Below are 22,733 nucleotides of genomic sequence, written 5' to 3' on the forward strand. Positions count from 1 at the left end.
ACAAGTCTGTGGCGTTGCATTTTGGAAGGACAAACCAAGAACACAGTAAATGGTAGGGCACTGAGGAGTCCAATAGAACAGAGGGATCTGGAAATAATTCCCTGAAAGTGGCATCACAGGGTTGTAAAGAGAGTTTTTGTCCTATTGGCCTCATAAATCAAAGTATTGAGTGCAGGAGTTAGGATTTTATGGTTAAGTTGTATAAAACATTGGTGAGGCCAAATTTGGAATATTGTGTGCAATTTTGGACACCTAACTACAGGAAAGATATAGTTAAGATAGAAAAAGTGCATAGAAGATTCTCTAGGATGTTGACTGGATTTAAGGCACTAAGTTACTGTGTTAAACAGGTTAGGACTTTAATCTCTGGAGTACAGAAGAATGAGGGGAGATTTGATAGAGATATTTAAAATTATGAGGGAGAGAGACAGAGTAAATATAGGTGGGCTTTTTCCACTGAGGGTAGGTGAGATCCAAACCAGAGGACATCGGTTAAGGGTCAAAGGGGAAAAAATTAGGGGGAACTTCTTCACACAGAGTGTGATGAGTCTGTGGAACGAGCTACCAGCAGAAGTGATGAATGTGGGCTCAATTTTAATATTTAAGAGAAATTTGGATAGGTGCATGGATAGGAAGGGTATGGAGGGCTATGGGCTGGGTGCAGTTCAGTGAGACGAGGCAGGAACATGGATCAGCACAGACTTGAAGGACCAAAGGGTCTGTTTCTGTAATGTTCTAGGGTTCCACGGTTCTAATTCCTGCAAAATCTTCTGCTATATGGATCTCAAGAGTTGAAATCCAGTGTGTTGCTTTGCAAAATCGACAGCAAAAGCAAACTTTAGCACTTCAAAGGAGTGTGACTTACCACAAGCCCAGGTTCCAGCAGGGAACTCATGATCAATGTCAAACCTGAAACAATGTATACCTTCTCGTTTCTGATCTAAAGACACACACATATAGAGGAAGAATCCACAAAGAGAAGTTATCAAGAAAAAAAATTCTTTAAGTGTGGAAATCTGAAATAAAAATAAAGTTGGAAGCAATGATAAATTACTCAATTTTTTTTCTCTCTCTACAGATGCTTCCAGATCTATTGAGCATTTTAAAATTTCTATTTATATCATGTTTTTAATGGAGTTATGCATCCCTCATCACCTTAGAAAGTTCAGTAGAAAGCAAAATATTAGATTGTTCGGGCAGGAACGAAAAAGTTGCGTGAAAGATGTTGGTATTACGGGAAACGTGGGAACGTGGTGAAAAAGATCATCTTGGTTTCCATTACCCCACCTTGTGTATGAGAGTCGAGAAGTCAAGTTGCAGCTTTATAAGTCCCTTGTGAGACCAAATCTGGTTGCCTCATTATAGGAAGGATGTGGAGGCTATGGAGAGGGTGCAGAGGAGATTTATCAGGATGTTGCCTAGATTGGAAGACATGTCTTATGAGGCAAGGTTGGCAAAGCTGGGACTTTTCTCTTTGGAGTGTAGAAGGATGAGAAGGGACTTGATCGAGGCCTACAAGATTATGAGAGGCATAGATAAGTTGGACAGCCAATACTTGTTTTCTAGGGTGGGAATAACAACCTTTGCATGTGTAAGATTAAGGGAGGGAGACATCAGGGGTAAGTTTTTTTTACATAGAGTTTTTGAGGCCTGGAATGCCCTGTCAGGAGTTGGTGGTAGAGGCTGAAACATTAGGGGCCTCCTAACATCACCATTGCCAGTCAACCCTTAAGTCCATTGACCTGAGCTTTGAAATTACATCTCTCCTCCTTTAGGGCACACCTTAAACCTCACATTTTTCACTCAACTTTTCGTCACTGAACTGACACTTTCTCATGTTTTTAATCTTCCTTTCAATTTAAAAAAAATATTGACAAACAGCACGGTGACAGGCCATTTATGCTCACGAACCCATGCTGCCCAATTTACATCCAATTGACTTACATCCCCCGGTATGTTTTAGAGGGTGTGAAGGTAACTAGAGATGCATGGAGGAAACCCACGCAGATGCAGGGAGAACATACAAACTCATTACAGACAGCGTGGGATTCAAACCTCTGTCCCGATCGCTGGTGTTGTAACAGCGTTGCACTAACCACTAAGCTAATTATGCTGCCCTGAAGTGTTTGATTTCTTCACTATATTAAAAGCTCGTTATGAATAGAAATGGAAAACTAATGTATGAGTACAGTATATGTGAAGAAACAGATAAACTGCTCTCTCCATGATGTTGAATACTTCCAAAATATTATGCTTGATTTTAGATTTCCAGCATTTGCAGTATTTTATATTTTCCAGATAAACAGATGTTGTTCTTGACATTTTAATCTCCTTTATACTTGGGTGAATTCATCCACATTAGGATTTATATTGTTACGAGCCCAAAGGACCCCAAAACCCAGCAGCAATAGATATTCACCACAACAAATAGTTACTGAAACAAAAGTTGTTTTTAATTATCTTTAAACATGAAAACAGAATCAAACTTTAACATCACTATTGAGGAGTCACATGATGGAGTAGTGGCCGTAGGAGAATACCAGCCCTCTCCAGAAAAGTAGAAATAAAGTGAAGAAAATACAAAGTTCAAGAAACACAAAACATAACAAATAAAAAATAAAGTTGTGGAGAAAAGAAAGAAAATGGCACCCAAGAAGGAAAAAGTGAAAATAACGGGAAAAAAAGAAGAAAAGATGCCAGAAGAGAAAGGAGAAGGCCTTACCTGCATGAAGAAACAGGGAGCCGTTGTGGAGAAAAGAGCCCGCTCCCCAAGGTTGGTGACGACCCCGCAGAGTCGCGACCTCCCAATTGCTGGACTGCAAAAATGGCTCTCTGAGCCAAACAAAAGCACACAACTGCGCATGCGTGAGGAGTCATGCATGCACAGTGCACACACTAAGGAAAAAGAGTACACTGACAGGAGGGGGCCCAGCTAAGGAGTGAGCAAACACAGCGTGACCAGCTGAGAGATGCCCGACACCAGGGCTTTCAGTTGGAAGAAGAGGAAAGCGACAGGAAAGGAAGTGATAGGAAAGAAGAACAGCAACAGGAGGCCCAACAGATGACTAGCTCAGAAGAAGAGGACCAACAGCAAGAAGCCAAGCAAGAAGAAGTCCAGCAAAGTGAGGCAAGCAACTCAACAAGAAAGTCAGATACAAGGAAGAGAAATAGAAGACACAAACACAGGTGCAGACATAGAAGAGGAAGAAGAAGACTAAGCTCTGCACACAGAAATAGAAGGTAAAATAGATGGACAGTATATAGATTTTTAAAAATTTAAAGAACAAATGAGAGCATTAAAAGAATGGTTGACATTGGAATTTAGTGAAATGAAAAGAAAAATGAAAAGTACAGAAGAAAAAGTGAGTAGAATAGAGCTGGTCATGACAGAAATAGGGAAAAGATTAGAAAATGTGGAAGAATGAGAAATGGCTGTAGAAATGGAAGTGAATGACTTAAGAAGAAAATGGGAAGAAAGTGACAAAAAGTTAAAGAGTCACAAGAGTTATTAGCTCAGAAGATGATATAATGGAAAACTATAGTAGGCGAAACAACATAAAGATAGTGGGCCTAAAGGAAGATGAAGAAGGCAAAAGTATGAAAGAATTTATAAAAGAATGGATACCAAAGGTCCTGGGAATGCCTGAAATACAGGAAGGAATGGAAATAGAAAGGGTACACAGAACACTAGCTCCGAAACCACAGACACAACAAAAACCAAGATCCATTTTAGTAACATTTCTGAGATACAAGACAAGAAAAAATATATTGGAGAGGGCAAGGAATAAAATTAGAGAAGACAAAAAACCATTGGAATACAAGGGTCAAAAAATATTTTTTTACCCAGACATAAATTTTGAACTATTAAAGAAGAGGAATGAGTTTAATACAGCAAAATCGATCCTATGGAAAAAAGGTTATAAATTTATGTTAAGACATCCAGCTGTACTTAAAATATTTATCCATGGGGAGCAAAACAGGCTGTTCTCGGGTACAGAGGAAGCATGAGAATTTGCAGAACGCCTGCAGGACAGAAGGAGAGATGAAGAGATATAACAAGAATGAAGAACAACGTCAAAATACATAAAAAGATGTAAAAATAATAAGTGAGAACTAAAGAAAGAAAGAAAGGGAAGAAAGGAAGTGGGGGGGAAGAGGGTGTGAAGATAAAAGTATTTTCTTGAGGGGGTTGGGTGGGAGAGAAAACAGTCATTGCAAAATCAGTTGACGGTTGCGAGGGGGTTGGCAATCTAAATGGAGAAGGGAGTTGTGGTTGCCTGGCAAGGGTCAAGGGGCAACTCAGAGAGGGGGGGCATTTGGGGTTAAGGGAATTTTAGATGTTGGAGTTGTTGAAGTATTTTATGTTTTAAAAGTGTTGTCATACATTGAGTTCAAAAAAGGAAAACTGAGAGTTGAAAATGGGGAAAAGGGGGATGGTGGTGGTGAGGAAGCAGAAATGAGGTGTAAACAGAATATTAGATGGCCACGTTGAACTATAGGACTGTAAATATTAATGGAATACATAATCAAATTAAATGGAAAAGGCTATTAAATTTCCTGAAAAAAGAAAAAATAGACATAGCATTTGTGCAGGAAATGGATCTAATTGAAGTGGAACATAATAAATTAAGGAATGACTAGGTAGGGCACGTAGCGGCAGCATCATATAATTCAAAAGCCAGAGGTGTAGCTATATTAATCAATAAAAATGTATCAATCAAAATAGAGGAGGAAATAATAGATCCAGCAGGGAGATATGTAATGATAAAGTGTCAGATATATTCAGAATTCTAGAATTTGATCAATATATACGCACCTAAAGAAGAGGATCAAAAGTTTATGCAATATATTTTTTTGAAGAAATATATTGATAGGAGGGATTTTAACATTAATTTGGATTAAAATGTTGGATAAGACTGAACAAGAGACAAGTAAAAAGAATAAAGTGACCAGATTTATGAAACTTATGGATATATGGAGGAGGCAGCACCCAAGGGAGAAGGAATACTCATATTATTCAAGTAGGCATAAAACATACTCAAGGATTGATATGTTTTTGATGTCAGCCCATATTCAAGGGAGAGTTAGGAAAACTGAATATAAAGATGGATTGATATCTGATCACTCACCCCTGTTATTAGCAATAGAACTGGAGGACATCCTACCAAGAACATATAGATGGAGGTTAAATTCCATACTACTTAAAATACAGGAATTTAGGGAATTTATTGAATGCCAAATTAAAATTTATTTTGAAATAAATATGGAATCAGTGAAAGACAAATTTATATTATGGGATGCAATGAAATCTTTCATTAGAGGGAAGATAATAAGTTATGTAACGAAGATGAAAAAGGACTATAATCGGGAAATAGAACAGTTGGAAGGGGAGATAGTAAGTACAGAAAAAAAACTAGCAGAAAGGGATGATATAACAAAAAGAAGAGAATTGGCAGACAAAAAAATAAAATACGAAACATTACAAACATATAAGGTGGAGAAGAACATAATGAAAATAAAGCAAAAGTATTATGAGCTAGGAGAAAAAAAACACGTAAAATATTAGCCTGGCATCTTAAAACAGAACAAGTTAAAAGAGTTGTATTGGCATCAAGGAAAAAGGACAAACAAATTACATATAATCCAATGGAGATTAATGAGAACTTTAAGGAATTTTATGAACAATTATACCAAACTGAGAACGAGGGGAAAGATGATAAAAATAGAAGAGTTTTTAGCTAAAATTGAACAGCAGAAATTGCAAGAAGAGGAACAAAACAAGCTGATAAAACCATTTAAAATAGAGGATATACAGGATATATTAAAAAAACTGCTGAACAATAAAACACCTGGAGAGGATGGATTCCCAATAGAATTCTATAAACCACTTAAAGAGATATTAATTCCTCCTCTTCTGGAAGTAATGAACCAGATGGAAGAAACACAAAACTTGCAGGATTCATGTAAGACAGCAGTAATTACAGTAATACCAAAGATGGGGAAGGATACACTAACACCAGCATCATATAGACCAATATCTCTTCTTAATTCAGATTATAAGATAATAGCAAAATTATTACCAAACAGATTGGCCGATTGTGTACCAAAAATAGTAAAACAAGATCAAACTGGATTTATTAAGAAAAGACGAACAGCGGATAATGTCTGTAAATTTATTAATTTAATTCTTGCAGTTCAAGGAAATAAGATGCCAACACTGGCTGTTGCTTTAGATGCATAAAAAGCCTTTGACAGGGTAGAATGGAATTATTATTGGAAGTATTACAGAGGTTCAATCTACCAGAGAAATATATTAATTGGATTAAAGCATTATATAATGGACCATTGGCAAAGGTAACAGTAAATGGATATGTATCGAACCAATTTAAATTAGGTAGGTCAACTAGGCAGAGATGTCCACTATCTGTTTGCTTTTGCAATAGAACCATTGGCAGAACTGATAAGAACAGAAAATAAAATAAAAGGAATAAAAATAAAAGAGAAGGAGTATTAAATCAGTTTATTTGCAGATGACATCATAGTATACTTAACAGAACCAGAAATATCAATAAACGAACTAAATAAGAAATTGAAGGAATATGGAGAAATATCGGGGTACAAGATCAACGCAAATAAAAGTGAAGTAATGCCAATGAGTAATGCAGATTATACAGAATTTAAAAAAGAATCACCATTTAAATGGCAAACAGAAGCAATCCGATACCTAGGTATTAGATTAGATAATAATATAGGCCACCTGTACAAATTAAATTATCAGCCATTAATAAAGAAATTACAGGAAGACTTAGAACATTGTAAATAATTACCACTAACATTGATAGGGAGGGAAAATTGCATTAAAATGAATGTCTTCCCAAGGATACAATACTTATTTCAATCGTTACTAATTCCCTTAACAGAGAAATTCTTCAATGAACTAAAGAGCATAATAAGGAAATTTTTATGGAAAGGGGGGGGGGGGGAAACTGAGGATAGCCTTAGATAAATTAACAGATTGGTACAACCAAGGTGGTTTGCAGTTACCAAACTTTTAAAATTACTATAGAGCAGCACAATTAAGTTATTTATCAGATTTTTATCAGACAAGGGAAAAACCAGACTGGACTAAGATAGAACTAGATAAAGTAGGGGAGAAGGTACCGAAACATATGGGATGAAAAGCTGGTACAATATAAAAGCTCACCAGTATTGTATCATTTACTCAATATATGGAAGAAGATCCACTTAGAAAGGAAAAAAAAATGAATTACCAAATACCAAAATTATTATTGACACAAAATCAGCTAATCCCTTTTACAATAGATAACCTTTCCTTTAGAGAATGGGAGAGAAAAGGAATCAAAAGAATAGAGAATTGTTTTTTGGGAAATAATTTATTAACATTTGAACAGTTGAAGGACAAATATGGAATAACTCATGGTACAATGTTTGCATAGCATCAACTGAAAGCTTACTTAAAGGATAAATTGGGAAACAGACTGAGATAACCAGAAAGAAGCAGTTTTGAATATGTGATTACAGACACAATGATAATTAAAAGATTTATAACTAACATTAAGCTGCAAGATAAGGAAAATTATAAAATAAGCTATAAACCCACACAAGAGTGGGAAAAGGATTTAAACATAAAGATAAAAAATGAAACATGGGAAAAGTTATGTTCTGTAACTATGAAGAATATAATAAACACAAGGTTACGCATGTTACAGTATAATTGGTTACACAGGTTATATATCATGCCCCAAAAGTTAAAAAAATGGGATCCAACATTATCGGATAGATGTTTTCGCTGTAAGAAAGAAACAGGAACAACAATACATGCAATTTGGGCATGTGAGAAAGTGAAAATGTTTTGGGAAGATCTAAATCAGATATTAAATAAAATCACAAAAAATAACATACCAAAAAATCCAGAGATCTTTCTTCTAAATAATATAAGAAGTAAAGAACTAGGCCTTGATTTGGATAAAGTGCAAAAAAGATTCATTATGATAGCCTTAGCAGTAGCAAAAAAAAATGTATAATGTCAACTTGGAAAATGGAAGGGGCGTGGCAAGATGGCGTAAGGATCAAACGTGCCTTACAGTCCTCTCCTGACTCTATCTTATTGTTTTGTCTAGAAATGCCCGTTAAAATTCTTTAAAAGTTTAGATAACTTCAGTGCTGTTAATTTAACTTATGATGGTGCAATTGGTGGAAAAGAGCAAAAAAAACCGATAACAGATTATCAAAAAACTACATTTTCCAAAAGTTCAAGTTTTGGAGCCTACCTACAGGAATGACATCGAGACTCAGCCTGAAATGGATCCCAGGAGAAAGGTACAGCTTTCGGATGTAGAGTTCAATATTACATCGGTAGAGCCCTCTAAAGAGGGCGCCAAACAGCCTTTAGAACAAAGAGTTACTCAGGTTTGCACATGTGCAGTAGCATCTGACGGCAATGTTATGAATGAACCACTTGTAGTAACATCAGTTGAAGTACCGGCTGTGGAAAGGCATTTGTCAACTGTAGCGTTGGCACTGCAAACTGCACCTTTTGAGATAAAAGAACCTATACAATTTGATGTACTGGGAGAAATTAACACATTATGGACTGGGGAAAATCCCGGCCAGCGTCCTCCAGTTATTGCTGGAGAGGCTGTGGCTGGGGTTTCCACACACAGCTATACTACAAGGAAGGCAACCAGAATGAAGGAAGATTCTGAGCCAGAATCTCTTCCAATTGAAAAGATTCTTGTGAATCTTGAATCTAAATTATCTTATACAATGCAGGGATTATCTAAGATTATGACTGAACTTGGTACTAGGTTCAATACTCTGATGTAAATAAATTCTCAACAGATGGCTGAGTTTGGAGCTTTTAAGCTTGAAGTGAGAGATAAATTTAATTCATGTGAAGAAGGTATAGACGAAATAAGAGATCAAGTTTCAGATGTGACCAAAATGGTCAAAGACTTACAAACTCAAAATAAAAATTTGGTGAAAAAGATTGATTATTTGGAAAACCAATCCAGACGGAACAATATAAAGATTATTGGTTTGCCGGAAGGAATGGAGGGACCAGACCCAATAAAATTTTTTACTGAATGGATTCCGCAGGTGCTGGGTCAAGAACATTTCCCGGAAGGTATAATACTGGAACATGCTCACAGAGCCTTGCGTAGAAGACCTATTTCAGGTCAAAGTCCAAGACCTGTTTTGGTTCGTTGCTTGAATTATTATGACAGAGAAATAATTTTACGAGTGGCTATTAGAAATGCACAACAGAGAAAATCACCCTTGATGATTCAAAATAATCGAGTTTTCTTCTATGCGGATTTGAGTCAAGAAGTTATGTTCCAACGACGGGAATTCAACTCTGCTAAAGAGTTGTTGTGGAAGAAAGGCTATAAGGCAACCTTTAGATATCCAGCTGTTTTGAAGGTTTTTCAAGATGGTTATCAACCAAAGTTCTTTGATTCTCCAAAGGAAGCTATAGCATTTGCTCAAGAGCTGCCAATTACTCAGTTTCAACAGAGACGTAGTCCGCCGCGATCTCTAAGGAGACAAGAGATGGAAGAAAAGAGCCGTGCTCCAAGAAGGAATGGTTGTAATGGTGACTCGGCAGTTGGAGCTGATTAAAAGAAGAGTTGTTCTTTTTTTTTTCTAATGATTTTTTTTAAAAAAAAGGAATATTAAATAATGATGATATTAGTTTAAGATGAAGTGAGAGTTGGGGGAGAGAACTGGATGGGCACTATTTCCTGAAAGTCATCTGCTACGTGTGAGTTATCTCACACCCATTTTTTTTGGGAGTTACCGCATTGCGCGCTTTAGACGGGAGGGGGTATTTTTAACCTCCTACCTGTTTTTTTTTCCTTTTTTTTGTATTATTAGATTAAAGAGTGAAGGGTTTTTTTTGTGTTTATAAAAAAAAAGCATAAGTAAGTATTTGATTGTTTAAAAAACAAAAAATTGATGTGGTTTTTTTTGTAAAGTTTATTCAGTAGATAAGGAATATTTGAAATTTAAATGTGAATGGATGGATAAGTTTTTTTTTATATTTTTTCTTTAACTTTAAGGTGAAAGGAGTGGTAATTCTGGTGTATATTATTTTGTTATTTTAGTTATAGAATGAAGGGAATAATGGTGAAAGTTATAAATTGAATTGTACAATTCTTAATGAGGCTTGAATTTTGTTTGTGGTTTATGCTCCATTTGTTGAAGATATAGATTTCGTTGTAGATGTGTTTTTTATTATTTGGATATCTGAATTTTAACGTAATGATTGGGGATATTTAAATGTGGTATTGGAGCTTTTATTGGATAATTATTCAAGAGTAAAAGGGAAAAATGGTGGAAGAGTACTAAAATTGAATTGTACAATGTTTAATGAGGTTTGAATTTTGTTTTAAGATGGTGGTTTATGTGACTAATATGATGATAGATGTGAAGTTAGTTGATATTTGGTGAAGGTTTATCTCTATAGAGAAAGTTTTTTTTTCCTTTTTTTTCTCATGCTACAATTTTTTTAAAGAATTGATTATTGTTTAAGAATTTTTGATAGACAATGTTACTAACTTTACTAATTTTTTATGTTAAGTTTGAGTTAAATATATGTTTCATCTTAACTGTGTTTGTTAAATATATGCATTTAAGTTGATTTAAATATGTTTTTTAAGTCTGATATCTTAGTATTAATTACTTTTCTTTTTGTTAGTATTTTAATCGGTTATGTTTTTGTTTTTTGGTAAGTGGGTTTTTTTCTCACATATATTATTAACTTTATTAATTCTTCACTCTTTATTTTGGGGGGAAAGGGGGGGTGTTGGACTAATTTGAGTTGGGTTATTAATGTGTAATAATTATGGGGAGGGTATAGTTTATTTAGATTACTGATACTGTATTGTAATTTTATTATTTTGTTCTTAATTTTTTTTAATGTAATTCTATATGTTATTCATGTTATAAAATCTTAAATAAAGTTTAAAAAAAAACTTGGAAAATGGAAGAGAGCCTGAGAATACAGCAATGGTACATGAAAATGAATAAATGTAGTCCATTGGAAAAAATAACATATAATTTAAAAAATAAGGTCACATTATTTGAACAAATTTGGGAACCATACATGGAACATAACAGAGAGGGTTTGCCTCTGACCTCACCAATACTGCACTATTTACTCAATATATGGAAGAAGATTCATTTAGAAAGGGAAAAAAAAACAAATTACCAACTACCAAAATTATTATTGTCGCAAAATCAGCTAATCCCTTTTACAATAGATAACCCTTCCTTTAGAGAATGGGAGAGAAAAGGAATTAAAAGAATAGAAAATTGTTTTTTGGGAAATAATTTATTGACATTTGAACAGTTGAAGTACAAATATAGAATAACTCACGGTACAATATTTACATACCATCAACTGAAAGCCTACTTAAAGGATAAATTGGGAAACAGACTGAGACTACCAGAAGGAAACAGCTTTGAATACGTAATTACAGAAACAATGATATTAAAAAGATTTATAATGAACATGTACATTAAGCTGCAAGAGAAGGAAAATGATGAAATAAGCTATTAATCCAAACAAAAGTGGGAAAAAGATTTAAACATAAAGATAAAAAATGAAACATGAGAAAAGTTGTGCTCTTGAACTATGAAGAATATAATAAACACAAGGTTACGCATGATACAGTATAATTGGTTACACAGGTTATATATCACACCCCAAAATTTAAATAAATGGGATCCAACAGCATCAGATTGATGTTTTCGCTGTAAGAAGGAAATGGGAACAACAGTACATGCAATTTGTGCATGTGAGAAAGTGAAAATGTTTTGGGAAGATCTAAATCAGGTATTAAATAAAATAACAAAAAGCAACATACCAAAAAATCCAGAGATCTTTCTTCTAAGTAATAAGAAGTAAAGAATTAGGCCTCAAACTGGATGAAGCACAAAAAAGATTTATTTAGCCTTAGCAATGGCAAAAAAATGTATAATGTCAACTTGGAAAATGGAAGAGAGCATGAGTATACAGCAATGGTACATGGAAATGAATAAATGTATTCCATTGGAAAAAATAACATATAATTTAAAAAATAAAGTCACATTATTTGAATAAATTTGGGAACCATACATGGAACATAACAGAGAGGGCTTGCCTCAGACCTGAATCCCCCTAAAATGATAAGACAAAACGACTTGATCCAGTGTGTAAAAGTAGATGACACATTTTTCTTGTTTATTTTTCATTGTGTGATGACATTGTTTCATGGTTTTATTGTATTGTATATGTTGAACGTTTAATGGGTTTGGAGGGGGTTGGGAAGGTGGGGGGGGGGGGAAGAGGAGAAAATGCCACTGTGTATATTTGAGAGGGAAATGTTTGCATGTATTTTGATTGATATGGTTCACAGTGTGAAAAATAAAATTAAAAAAAACATCACTATTAACTTAACAACCCAACTTAACCCCCTTCTAATTCTAAGCACAATGTTTGTGTAAATTTAAGAAAAGTTATTTGGTTCACAGTTCAATCTCACTTCTCATTCTTCCAAGTTCACTGGTTGCAGGCAATTCTTTTGTTGTGCACAAAATTTAACATGTGTAAAGTTCAGCAGCCTTTGGTGCTTGAAAGGTAAATGTTTACTACTCAGGAAGGTTCTTGTAGGTTCTTGTTGTTCCAGGATTTCCACAACCGAGGTACCACAATTAGTCGCCTCAATGTCTTGCTGATAAATCTTGGCCCATTAGGGTTCTCCAAATGATAACCTCTTTCTTTCAGGCTACTACAGAGTTCCTTTCTGTTCCTCTTATTCTAAGAGAAATATTAGACAGATATGATTTCCAGGCATCTGCACTCTGGAGCTTCTGTTTCAGTTCCCAAAGCTTCTCCTGGCTGACACTGTTCAGTCTCTCCCTCTCTCTGAGATTCCAACTGCCAGCCACCTGTCCTTCTCTCTCTCACTTGCAAAAATCCCTTTCCTTCTCCAGCAAACATTAGGAGTTAGTCTTCTGCTCCCATCTGTTGTTTTAGGTAAACAAACCTCTCAATGACCTTTGAGTGAGCACTTTGCAGAGAGGTCAGAAGTCCTCTCAAAAATGTCAAACACAGCAAACTTGACTCTGGTTGTTCTTCCAAAACAATGGTCTATTCATTTCATGACATCATTTCAATTAGCACCTACTTGTGAAATCTGCATAGCATTCTCCATAGTTTCTATAAAATCACTGAATATGAATACTTCAGTATTTCAAATAAGATCTGTTTTACTTAAAGTGTGTGAATGTATGTAACCTACTCTAATTTTGCCAATTTATCTCCCAAAACATCTCCAAATATTCCATCACAATATACAGTATTTAGCCTACGCCTACATTCTGATCTTAGTGGTGGTGCGCCACTGCCAAAGGCCCACCTTGTGGACATGTACCTCATGCTATGGGTGCAGTGAGAGGCAAACTTCAGTTACCTTATTGCATATGCAAAAAAAAAGATTAATACTTAATGGGCAATATAACTCAAAATGATCTCAGAAAGCCTATTTTGTTTCACATATATTCTGATTCTCAGAGTGCAAAATTAAATTTAAATATTTTTGTCTTGATTTGTAGATTCTTGGGAATGCAATTTTGAAAGCAATTAGCCACTGAAAGCCAATCCTCATTGTAACAGCACTGATATGGGACATATCAAATTAAGTTACAACACTAGAATGCATGTAATGTGATAAAAATCCAATCAAATCATAGTTTTACAGGATTTGGGACATTTCCAGCATGAGGGGGCCATTCAGTCTAATTGTCCTTACTAGCAAAACAATTATTACCCAGACTGATCCAATTTCACCTGTAAATGTAACATGCAACAAGTGCTAACCCATTCCATAACCAAGTGCTCCTGAGATCTACCTTAAGCAACCCATCCTGGACAATTCCCTACTCAAAATTAATTTTTCCTTGTTTAGCAACATACTTTTAAATCTTCTCTCTTCTGCCATCATATCTTTCCAGTAGGCTGATGGCATTTGAGGGACACTTTAATCTGGGGTCATACTTAATACAGACCGGAACCAGCTTTCAAATTGTTTTCAAGTGTAAGATACAAATTCTGATCCATCTTGAAATTGCATGCAGTGAAAGGGGATGGGTAACATTGACCAGGTTCCCCACCCCACCACCACCGCTGCAAGAGTATACAAACAGAAGGCGCCTGTCCTCATGCCGCTCTGCAGCCCTGGGGTCCCCGTGCATGGGCCGGCAGTCTTCAGAAACCCTGGCTGCAGGGATGGTCATTGGAATCACATCGACCACTGGGCACGATGTTACCTACGAACCAGGTGGCAGCATCAGGAGAGAACCAGAGCTGCCACCATCATCCAAGTGGCTTGGAGAGTTCAACAAGGTTGGTGATAAATCGCAGGCCAGGCGCAGCCTGCGGTGAAGATCCAGGCTTTGTTCCGAGGTTACCAGATCAGGTTGGAGGTGGGAGGCAGCTCTGGGGGGAATCTAGAGAAGTATCCACTGACACCATCGGAATACATGAGAGAGGCATGGGATCTCAGAGCCAGAGAGGTGGTGAGCTGGAGAGCACAGCTCAAGACCGAGGGACCAGCAATTTGGATCAAGCACAACACTTGCTACAACCCCCGCAAAGTGACCATACACGTGAAGGCGTCAGTAGCAGACATGCACTGAGCTAGGTACCTTAAAGCACCATCATAGCACATCGCCAACCAGAGATTAACGGGGAGATCAGCAATGTCCCTAGAATTAAAAAAAAGATAATAGCTCACAAATGCAACAAGTCAGGTTGGGGGGGGGGGGGGGGGGTTCACAAAAGTTTAGTGGGGGCAATGGCCCCGCCTTGGTGCCGACCCTAATCTTAGACATGATCATGCTTATGCAGTGAATCCCCAATTTAGCATGATCCCACTTTTGTTGCAATGTGATTTTTTTGGACCCAAACCGTCGTGCTATAACGGGGTTCCACTGTACTCTGTTATTTACTCTGCTTTCTGATGGAGGAAAACATGTTGTTGAAAGGAAAAAAAATAACTGCAACAAATTCTGCAAGCTTTCAATAATATTATGGAATATTATGGATTATCAATCAAATACTCTCATTCTTTCACAATCTTTGTTTTAAATGGTCAACCCTCAGGGATTCAAATGCTTCTATGTCTGGAGAGACTTGTGGGGGTTATGTACATAAATAACACAACATGGCGAGTAACACAATGCAGCCAAGAATTATGCATTCCCAAGCCAAGCATGATATCAAAACAGAGCAACATGCAGGAGTAGGTCATCAGTTCCGTTATTCATTTGGATTGTGACTGATCTTTTCCTTCACCTCTTTCCCATTCAATCCCCACAAGCATTGATTTTTAACTATCCAAAAAAACCATTGCCATTCATCTTTGTTTTGAGTGCCTGATGCCATATTCAGAGGAACATCCTTTCTGAATCGACCTTCCCAAGCCCAACAAGAGCCTTTTAATGTTTCACTGAGATCTTCTCTCGTTCTCTAAACTCTTGGAAAATGTGTTAACGCAGTACACTTCATGAATTGTCAAAGCATATTTGAACAGTCACTCCATGGCAAATATAACCCAGTGTTACTGGTATAAATAACCCCCCCCCCCACAAACATTTTCCAATTTCTGAATCCTTAATAAAATGGCAGCACGGTTGGTGAAGCATTTAGCGCAATGACTTTACAGCGCCAGCGATCGGGACCGGGGTTCAAATCCTGCACTGTCTGAAAGGAGTTGGTTCGTTCACCCTGTATCTGCATGGGACTTCCCCAGGGGCTTCGGTTTCCTCCCTATGTTCGAAATGTAGTAGGGTTGTAGGTTAATTGGGTGTATTTGGGTGGCATGAGCTTGCAGGCCTGCATGTCTAAATTTAAATTTTAAAATTAAATTTAATAGGTTTGCTTTGACTGCTCAGAGTGGATGATTGTTCTGAAGCCATTTGGCATGCTGACTCTCTGCCCATGGAACTTGGCTATTCATGTGGCATCTCATGAACAGAGGCCCAGAGAAGAGTTTTGATTGTGTTAATATTTGGGAAATCTGAAAGCTCCGTGTGTCCCCGATGAATGGTCCCCCTGCATAGCCACAGTTGAGATGAGAAGAGCCCTATCCAAGATGAACCCACATAATGTGATGGGACCAGAGAACATATCTGGTCAGGTATTGAAGGACGGCACAGATCAATTGACAGAGGTTTTCATGGACATCTTCAACATCTCACTGCAGTGGTCCATCGTTCCCGAAGGGTTCAGGACAGCCTCCCAGGGGGAGGACAGTAACAGGCCTCAAAGACTACTACCCCGTAGCACTGACCTCCACCATTATGAAATGCTTCAAGCATCTGGTGATGGAACACACCTCCCAGAGATGCTGGATCCATTTAAATTTGCCTAGAAGAAACCGTTCCACAGATGATGTTATAGCCTTGTCGCTTCACTCCATCCTGACCCACCTGGAGAACCCACCTCATATGCCAGGCTGCTGTTCTTTGACTTCAGTTTAGCATTTAATATAATCAATCCCCAGAGGCTGGTGAAGAAACTGTCCTTGCTGGGACTCAACACCCTTCCCTGTAAGTGGATCCTGGACTTACTTATGGAAAGTCCTCAGTCTGTCTGGGTCGGTAGCAGAACTTTGAGCACAGTCACACTGAGCACTGGCGCAGCTCAGGGCTGTGTGCTCAGCCCGCTCTGTTCACGCTATTGACCCGCGACTGCATCACCAGGTTCAGCTCCAACAGAGTTATCAAGTTTGCAGATGACACAACAGTAGTCGGCCTCATCAGCAACAATGATGAGTCGCTCTACAAGAGGTGCAAAATCTCGTGAAATGGTATGAGAGTAACAACCGGATTATAACATGGACAAGGAGAAGGAGATGATCGTGGACTTCAGGAGGATCCACTACACATCACCAACACTGTAGTAGAGAGAGTGGAGAGTACCAAGTTTCTTATAGTTCATTTAACTAGTGACCTATCATAGACACACAACATCTCCTCATTTATCAGGAAGGCACAACAGCGACTGCACTTCCTGAGAAGACTGAAGTGGGCAAACCTACTGACCACCATATGTCAACCTTCTATAGGAGCTCTACCGAGAAGGTCCTGGCCGGCTGAATCATGGGGTGGTACAGTTGGTGCAGAGAAATTTATCAGAGGTCAATCCGCAGGACCATAGGAGTGGCAGAGAGGATCACTGGAGTCTCCCTCCACACACCCCCCTTTCCCCATTGACGTGATCTACCAGGATCGTTGTCTGAAGAGGGCACGCAAAGTCATTGAGGACCCCTCCCACCCTGCACACAGCATCTTTCCGCTGCTCCTGGTGGGGAAGAGATACAGAGCCAGCATGACCAGGCTGAAGAACAGCTACTTCCCATAGGCAGTGAGGATGCTGGACGACCAAAGGAACTGCTCACACTCACCACAAAGCTATATTTATTTATTTATATTTACTTGTCCTGCAAATGTATTATTTGTCTGTATGTGTGTTATGGCTAATTGTGTGCCTGCATGATTTATTTTACCGCGGACAAGAAAACGCTGTTTCATCAGGTTGTGCATGTATAATAAGATAACAATAAATTTGACTTGAAAATCAACTTACAGTGTGAATCCCCAAACCAGTCAGCATGTACACAACATCTTCAGTGGAGACATTACCAGAGGTACCATCAGCATAAGGGCAACCTCCAAGACCAGCTACAGAGCAATCCACCACATTAATTCCCATCTGTGGAAAACAACAGAACAGAAACACACAAAAAGTAATACAAATTGTTAAAATCAATTCCTGGGGTATTGCATCGCAAACATTCCTTGCAATTTGTTGCCTGTTGCATCTTTGGAACTATCACCACCAACGTGTGCCACCAGAATAGGTTGGGCCCTCTCAAAGAACAGCTCACAAATTCTGTGTGTCCCCAAAGTCTCTGACCAATTTCCACAGGTGCACCATGGAAAGTATCCTGTCCAGGCGCATCGCATCCTGAACCAGGAACTGTTCTGCCCCAGGGCACAGGAAAAGGCACAGTATAGAGAAGGCAACTCCAGCTGTCAGGCAAACTAACCTCGCTCCATCAACTCCGTCTATTCCTCTCAACGTCTTGGAAAGGCTGCCGACTTATTACAGGATCCATCCCATCCTGGTCGTCCTGTCTTCTTTCCCTTTCCATCAGGCACAAAATACATGAGTTTGAAAAGGTGAACCTCCAGATTCAAGGACAGTGTCTTTCCTGCTGTTATCAGGCTTGTAAATGGACCTCCTAAAGGATGCTGCACTGTGTTTTTCTCTACAGTTTGTCTGTGTAAGACCTATCCTGCACTCTTTGACTTACTGGAACACAACACCCTGCACTTGTGTGGCATAACTGCAGTACCCACTTTACTTACTGGGCTAACTTGTCTGGATCGTCAGCAAAACAAACTTTTCAATGTATCTCAGTCCATCATGTGATAATGAACAATACAATTCAGTTCCTCTCACAGCGCAGATACGTACATGAATGCCCAAGAATGTGGGCAGGATAGAATGGAGCAGTTGGAGCACGGGAGGGTGCTGATCTTAGTTCTAATGAACGGTCAGTCATCCCTCAATGCGCACTGCCTGACCTGCTGTGTATTCCCAGCATTTTCTATTTTAATTTCAGATTTCCAGCATGTGTTTTTTTTCAGAAACGTAAATATAATTGCTTGGAATATCAGGACTCCTTCATAATGCACAGCAGAAATGGACCAACCTGGAATGATCATTTCTGCTTGCACTGATGCAGCTCATCATGCTGCCTTCAAGACAGGAGGCAAGATGGCACTAAGATCAGCCAGAGATGAACTCTCCCACAATCTGGAAGGCAAAGCACAGAGGATTCATTGTCAGCTGTGTGACACCGGCGACACGAGGCACCATAACAGATCACAAGACAATGGTCAGAATGAACATTTTCTGGGCCTAGTTCGATGAGAAGAAAAGGCTGATGCTCCGTCTCCCCCTGATGAATGGACCCCTGCATGGGAGTGGCCACGGTGAGAAGAACCTTATCCAAAGTGAACCCACACAACCCAGTGGGACCAGACAGCTTACTGAAGGACCGTGTAGACCAGCTGATGGAGGTCCTTACACGCATCTTCAACACGTCACTGCAGCAGTCGATCATCCCTGTGGGTTTCAAGACAGCCAGCATCATCCCAAAGAGGGCGACTGTAACAGGCCTTGATGACTATTGCCCTGAGGCATGGACTTTCACCATTATGAAATGCTTGGAATGCTTCAAAGAACACCTCACAGAGGCATTAGACCAAGTTCTACTTGCCTATAGAAGAAACAGCTCCACAGATGATGCTAAGTGAAACATGGTCGGCTACAGATGTGGTGATTGTAGTAAACACACCAAAATGCTGGTCTATTCAGTATCTATAGGAGACAAAGATATGTTGCCAAAGTTTCAGGCCTGAGCCCTTCTTCAAGGAAAAATAGGCGAAATCCTTGTCCTTCCACTCTGACATCACCCACCTGGAGAACAACACCTCATTCGCCAGGCTGCTGTTCATTGACTTCTGCTCGACGCTTAATATGATCATTCCCCAGAGGCTGGTGGAGAAGTAGTCCTTCCTGGGATTCAACGTCCGTCTCTGTAACTGGATTCTAGACTTCCTAATAGAAAGACCACAGACCGTCCGGGTCGGCAGCAGAACGTTGAGCACTGTCACGCTGAGCCCTGGTGCACCTCAGGGCTGTGTGCTCAGCCCACTCCTGTTCATGCTACTGACCCATGACTGCAACACCAGATCCAGCTCCAACAGAGTTATCAAGTTTCAGGATGGTATACAAACATAGAAACATAGAAGATAGGAGCAGGAGTAGGTCATTCGACCCTTCGAGCCTGCTCCGCCATTCAACGAGATCATGGCTGATCTTAAAGTTCAGTACCCCGTCCCCGCCTTCTCTCTGTAACCTTTAATACCCTTATACTGAAGAAATATATCTAATTCCCTCTTAAATATATTTAATGAACTTGCCTCTACTGCCCTCTGTGGCAATGAATTCCACAGATTCACCACCTGAATTCCTCCTCATCTCGGTCCTAAATGGTTTGCCTATTATCCTCAAACCATGGCCCCGGGTTCTGGATTTTCCCATCATTGGAAACATCCCATCTGCATCCATTCTGTCCAGTTCTGCCAGAATTTTATAGGTCTCTATGAGATCCCCTCTCAATCTTCTAAACTCCAGCGAGTACAATCCCAATTTGCGCAATCTTTCCTCATAAGTCATTCCTGCCATTCCAGGTATCAGCCTGGTGAATCGCCTCTGCACTCCCTCCATTGCAAGAACATCCTTCCTTAGATAAAGTGACCAAAACTGCACACAATACTCCAGGTGTGGTCTCACCAAGGCCCTGTACAGCTGCAGTAAGGTATCCTTGTCCCTATACTAAAACCCTCTTGATATGAAGGCCAACATACCATTTGCCTTTTTAACCGCCTGCTGTACCTGCATGCTCGCCTTCAGAGACTGGTGTACAAGTACCCCTAGGTCTCTCTGCACTTCCCCATCTCTTAATCTATTGCAATTCAAATAGTAATCTGCCCTCCGGTTTGTATTACCAAAGTGGATGACCTCACATTTATCCACATTGTAGTGCATTTGCCATGTATCTGCCCAGTCCCTCAATTTATCCAAATCACACTGGAGCTTCCTGACCCCCTCTTCCGTGCACACAACCCCTCCTAGCTTAGTGTCATCTACAAATTTGGAGATATTACATTCAATCCCCTCATCCAGATCATTAACATAAATTGTGAATAGCTGGGGTCCCAGTACAGATCCCTGTGGTAACCCACTGGTCACCGCCTGCCACTCAGAAAATGAGCCATTTATCCCAACTCTCTGTCTTCTACCTGCCAACCAGTTCTCAATCCACATCAATACTTTTCCCCCAATCCCATGAGCCTTGATTTTGGAAGCCAGTTGTTTATGCAGGACCTTATCGAAGGCCTTTTGGAAGTCCAGGTACACCACATCCACTGGCTCTCCCCATCTATTTTACCTGTCACCATCTCAAAGAATTCCAATAGATTTGTCAAGCACGATTTACCTTTTGTAAATCCATGTTGATTCCGTCCGATCCCTTCTCTGCTAGTCATATGCTCCGCTATTACATCCTTAATAATGGATTCCATCATTTTGCCCACTACTGATGTAAGGCTCACCAGCCTATAATTCCCCGCTTTTTCTCTACCCCCCTTTTTAAATAGTGGGGTAACATTAGCTACCCTCCAATCCATGGGTACTGATCCTGAGTCTATCGTGTTCTGGAAAATAATTCTTAAAGCATCTGCTATCTGAATGGCCACTTCCTTAAGTAACCTAGGATGTAGATTATTAGGCCCTTGGGATTTATCTGCCTTCAATCCCATCAATTTCCCCAAGACCATGTCCTTAGAGATACTGATTTCTTTCAGTTCCTCCCTTGCATTAGTCTCTATGTTTCCCAACATCCTTGGGAGGTTATTTGTATCCTCTCTTGTAAAAACAGAACTAAAGTAAGAATTTAATTGGTCTGCCATTTCCTTATTCCCCATTATATATTCCCCTGATTCCGACTGCAAGGGACCTACTCTGGATTTCACCAATCTTTTCCTCTTGACATATTTATAAAAGGTTTTGCAGTTGGTTTTTATATTTTCCGCAAGCTTAATTTCGTAATTTATTTTTGGTCTCTTGATTAATCCCTTCGTCCTCCTTTGGTGCATCTTGAACTGCTCCCAGTCTTCGGTTGTGGTAATTTTTTTGGCCAATTGATATGCTCTCTCTTTGGACCTAATGCTGTCTCTAATTTCCCTTGTTATCCACGGTTGAGTCACCTTTTTTGGTTTATTTTTATGCCAAACCGGTATAAACGATTTTTGCAATTTCTCCATTAGATCTGTGAATGTTTTCCATTGTCTATCCACAGTCAACTCCCCCATAAACACCACCCAATCAATCTTACTCAACTCCCGTCTCACAGCAGGCCCACAGCAGCAACAATGATGAGTTGAAATATTGAGAAGAGGTGGAAAATCTTGTGATATGGTGTGAGAATAAAAGTCTGAGTCTTGATGTGAACAAGATGATGGAGATGATCGTTGAATTCAGGAGGACTAGGGATGACCACCCTCCACTACATATAAACAACTCTGTAGTGGAGAGAGGAGAGAGCACCAAGTTCCTTGGAGTTTACTTAACTAGTGACCTATCGTGTACACTCAACATCTCCTCAGTTGTCAGGGAGGCACAACAGCACCTGCACTTCCTGAGAAGTCTGAAGCAGGGAAGGCTACCGGCCACCATGATGTCATCTTTCTATAGGAGCTCTATCGAGAGCGTCCTGGCCAGCTGCATCACAGTTGCTGCAGAGAAATGGATCAAATGTCAACCCACAGGACTATAAGAGTGGCAGAGAGGATCACTGGGGTCTCCCTCTCCCCCATCAACATGATGTCATTGTCTGAAGAGGACGCACAAAATTGTTAAGGACCCCTTCCACCCTGCACACAGCATTTTTCAGCAGCTCCCATTGGGCAAGAGATACAGGAGCATCGGAGCCAGCCCCACCAGGCTCGTCCCATGGCAGGGAGGATGCTGAAGGACCAAAAGAACTGCTCACACTAACCATCTGAGACTCTCATATGTACAAAACAAT

The 22,733-nt window shown here is 39.3% G+C and overlaps 1 protein-coding gene across 3 annotated transcripts in view; it reads right to left on the bottom strand.

Annotated features, from left to right (window-relative positions):
* hmgcll1 (3-hydroxymethyl-3-methylglutaryl-CoA lyase like 1) overlaps positions 1-22,733 on the bottom strand; it is a 133,446-nt gene that overhangs the window by 13,645 nt on the left and 97,068 nt on the right. The window contains exons 8-9 of one of the 3 annotated variants that reach the window (XM_069888247.1): positions 17,657-17,782; positions 12,164-12,823 (exon numbers count right to left, since the gene is read on the bottom strand). The exons of 1 other annotated variant lie outside the window; for it this stretch is intronic. In XM_069888247.1, the coding sequence (XP_069744348.1) occupies positions 12,659-12,823; positions 17,657-17,782 (291 nt within the window). In that variant the 3' untranslated portion in view covers positions 12,164-12,658. Of the gene's footprint in view, positions 1-12,163; positions 12,824-17,656; positions 17,783-22,733 lie in introns of those variants that run through there. One more of the 3 variants, XM_069888248.1, reaches the window with a different exon arrangement.

The sequence above is a fragment of the Narcine bancroftii genome, chromosome 6 (genome assembly GCF_036971445.1).
Source record: "Narcine bancroftii isolate sNarBan1 chromosome 6, sNarBan1.hap1, whole genome shotgun sequence".
Lineage (NCBI taxonomy): Eukaryota > Metazoa > Chordata > Chondrichthyes > Torpediniformes > Narcinidae > Narcine > Narcine bancroftii.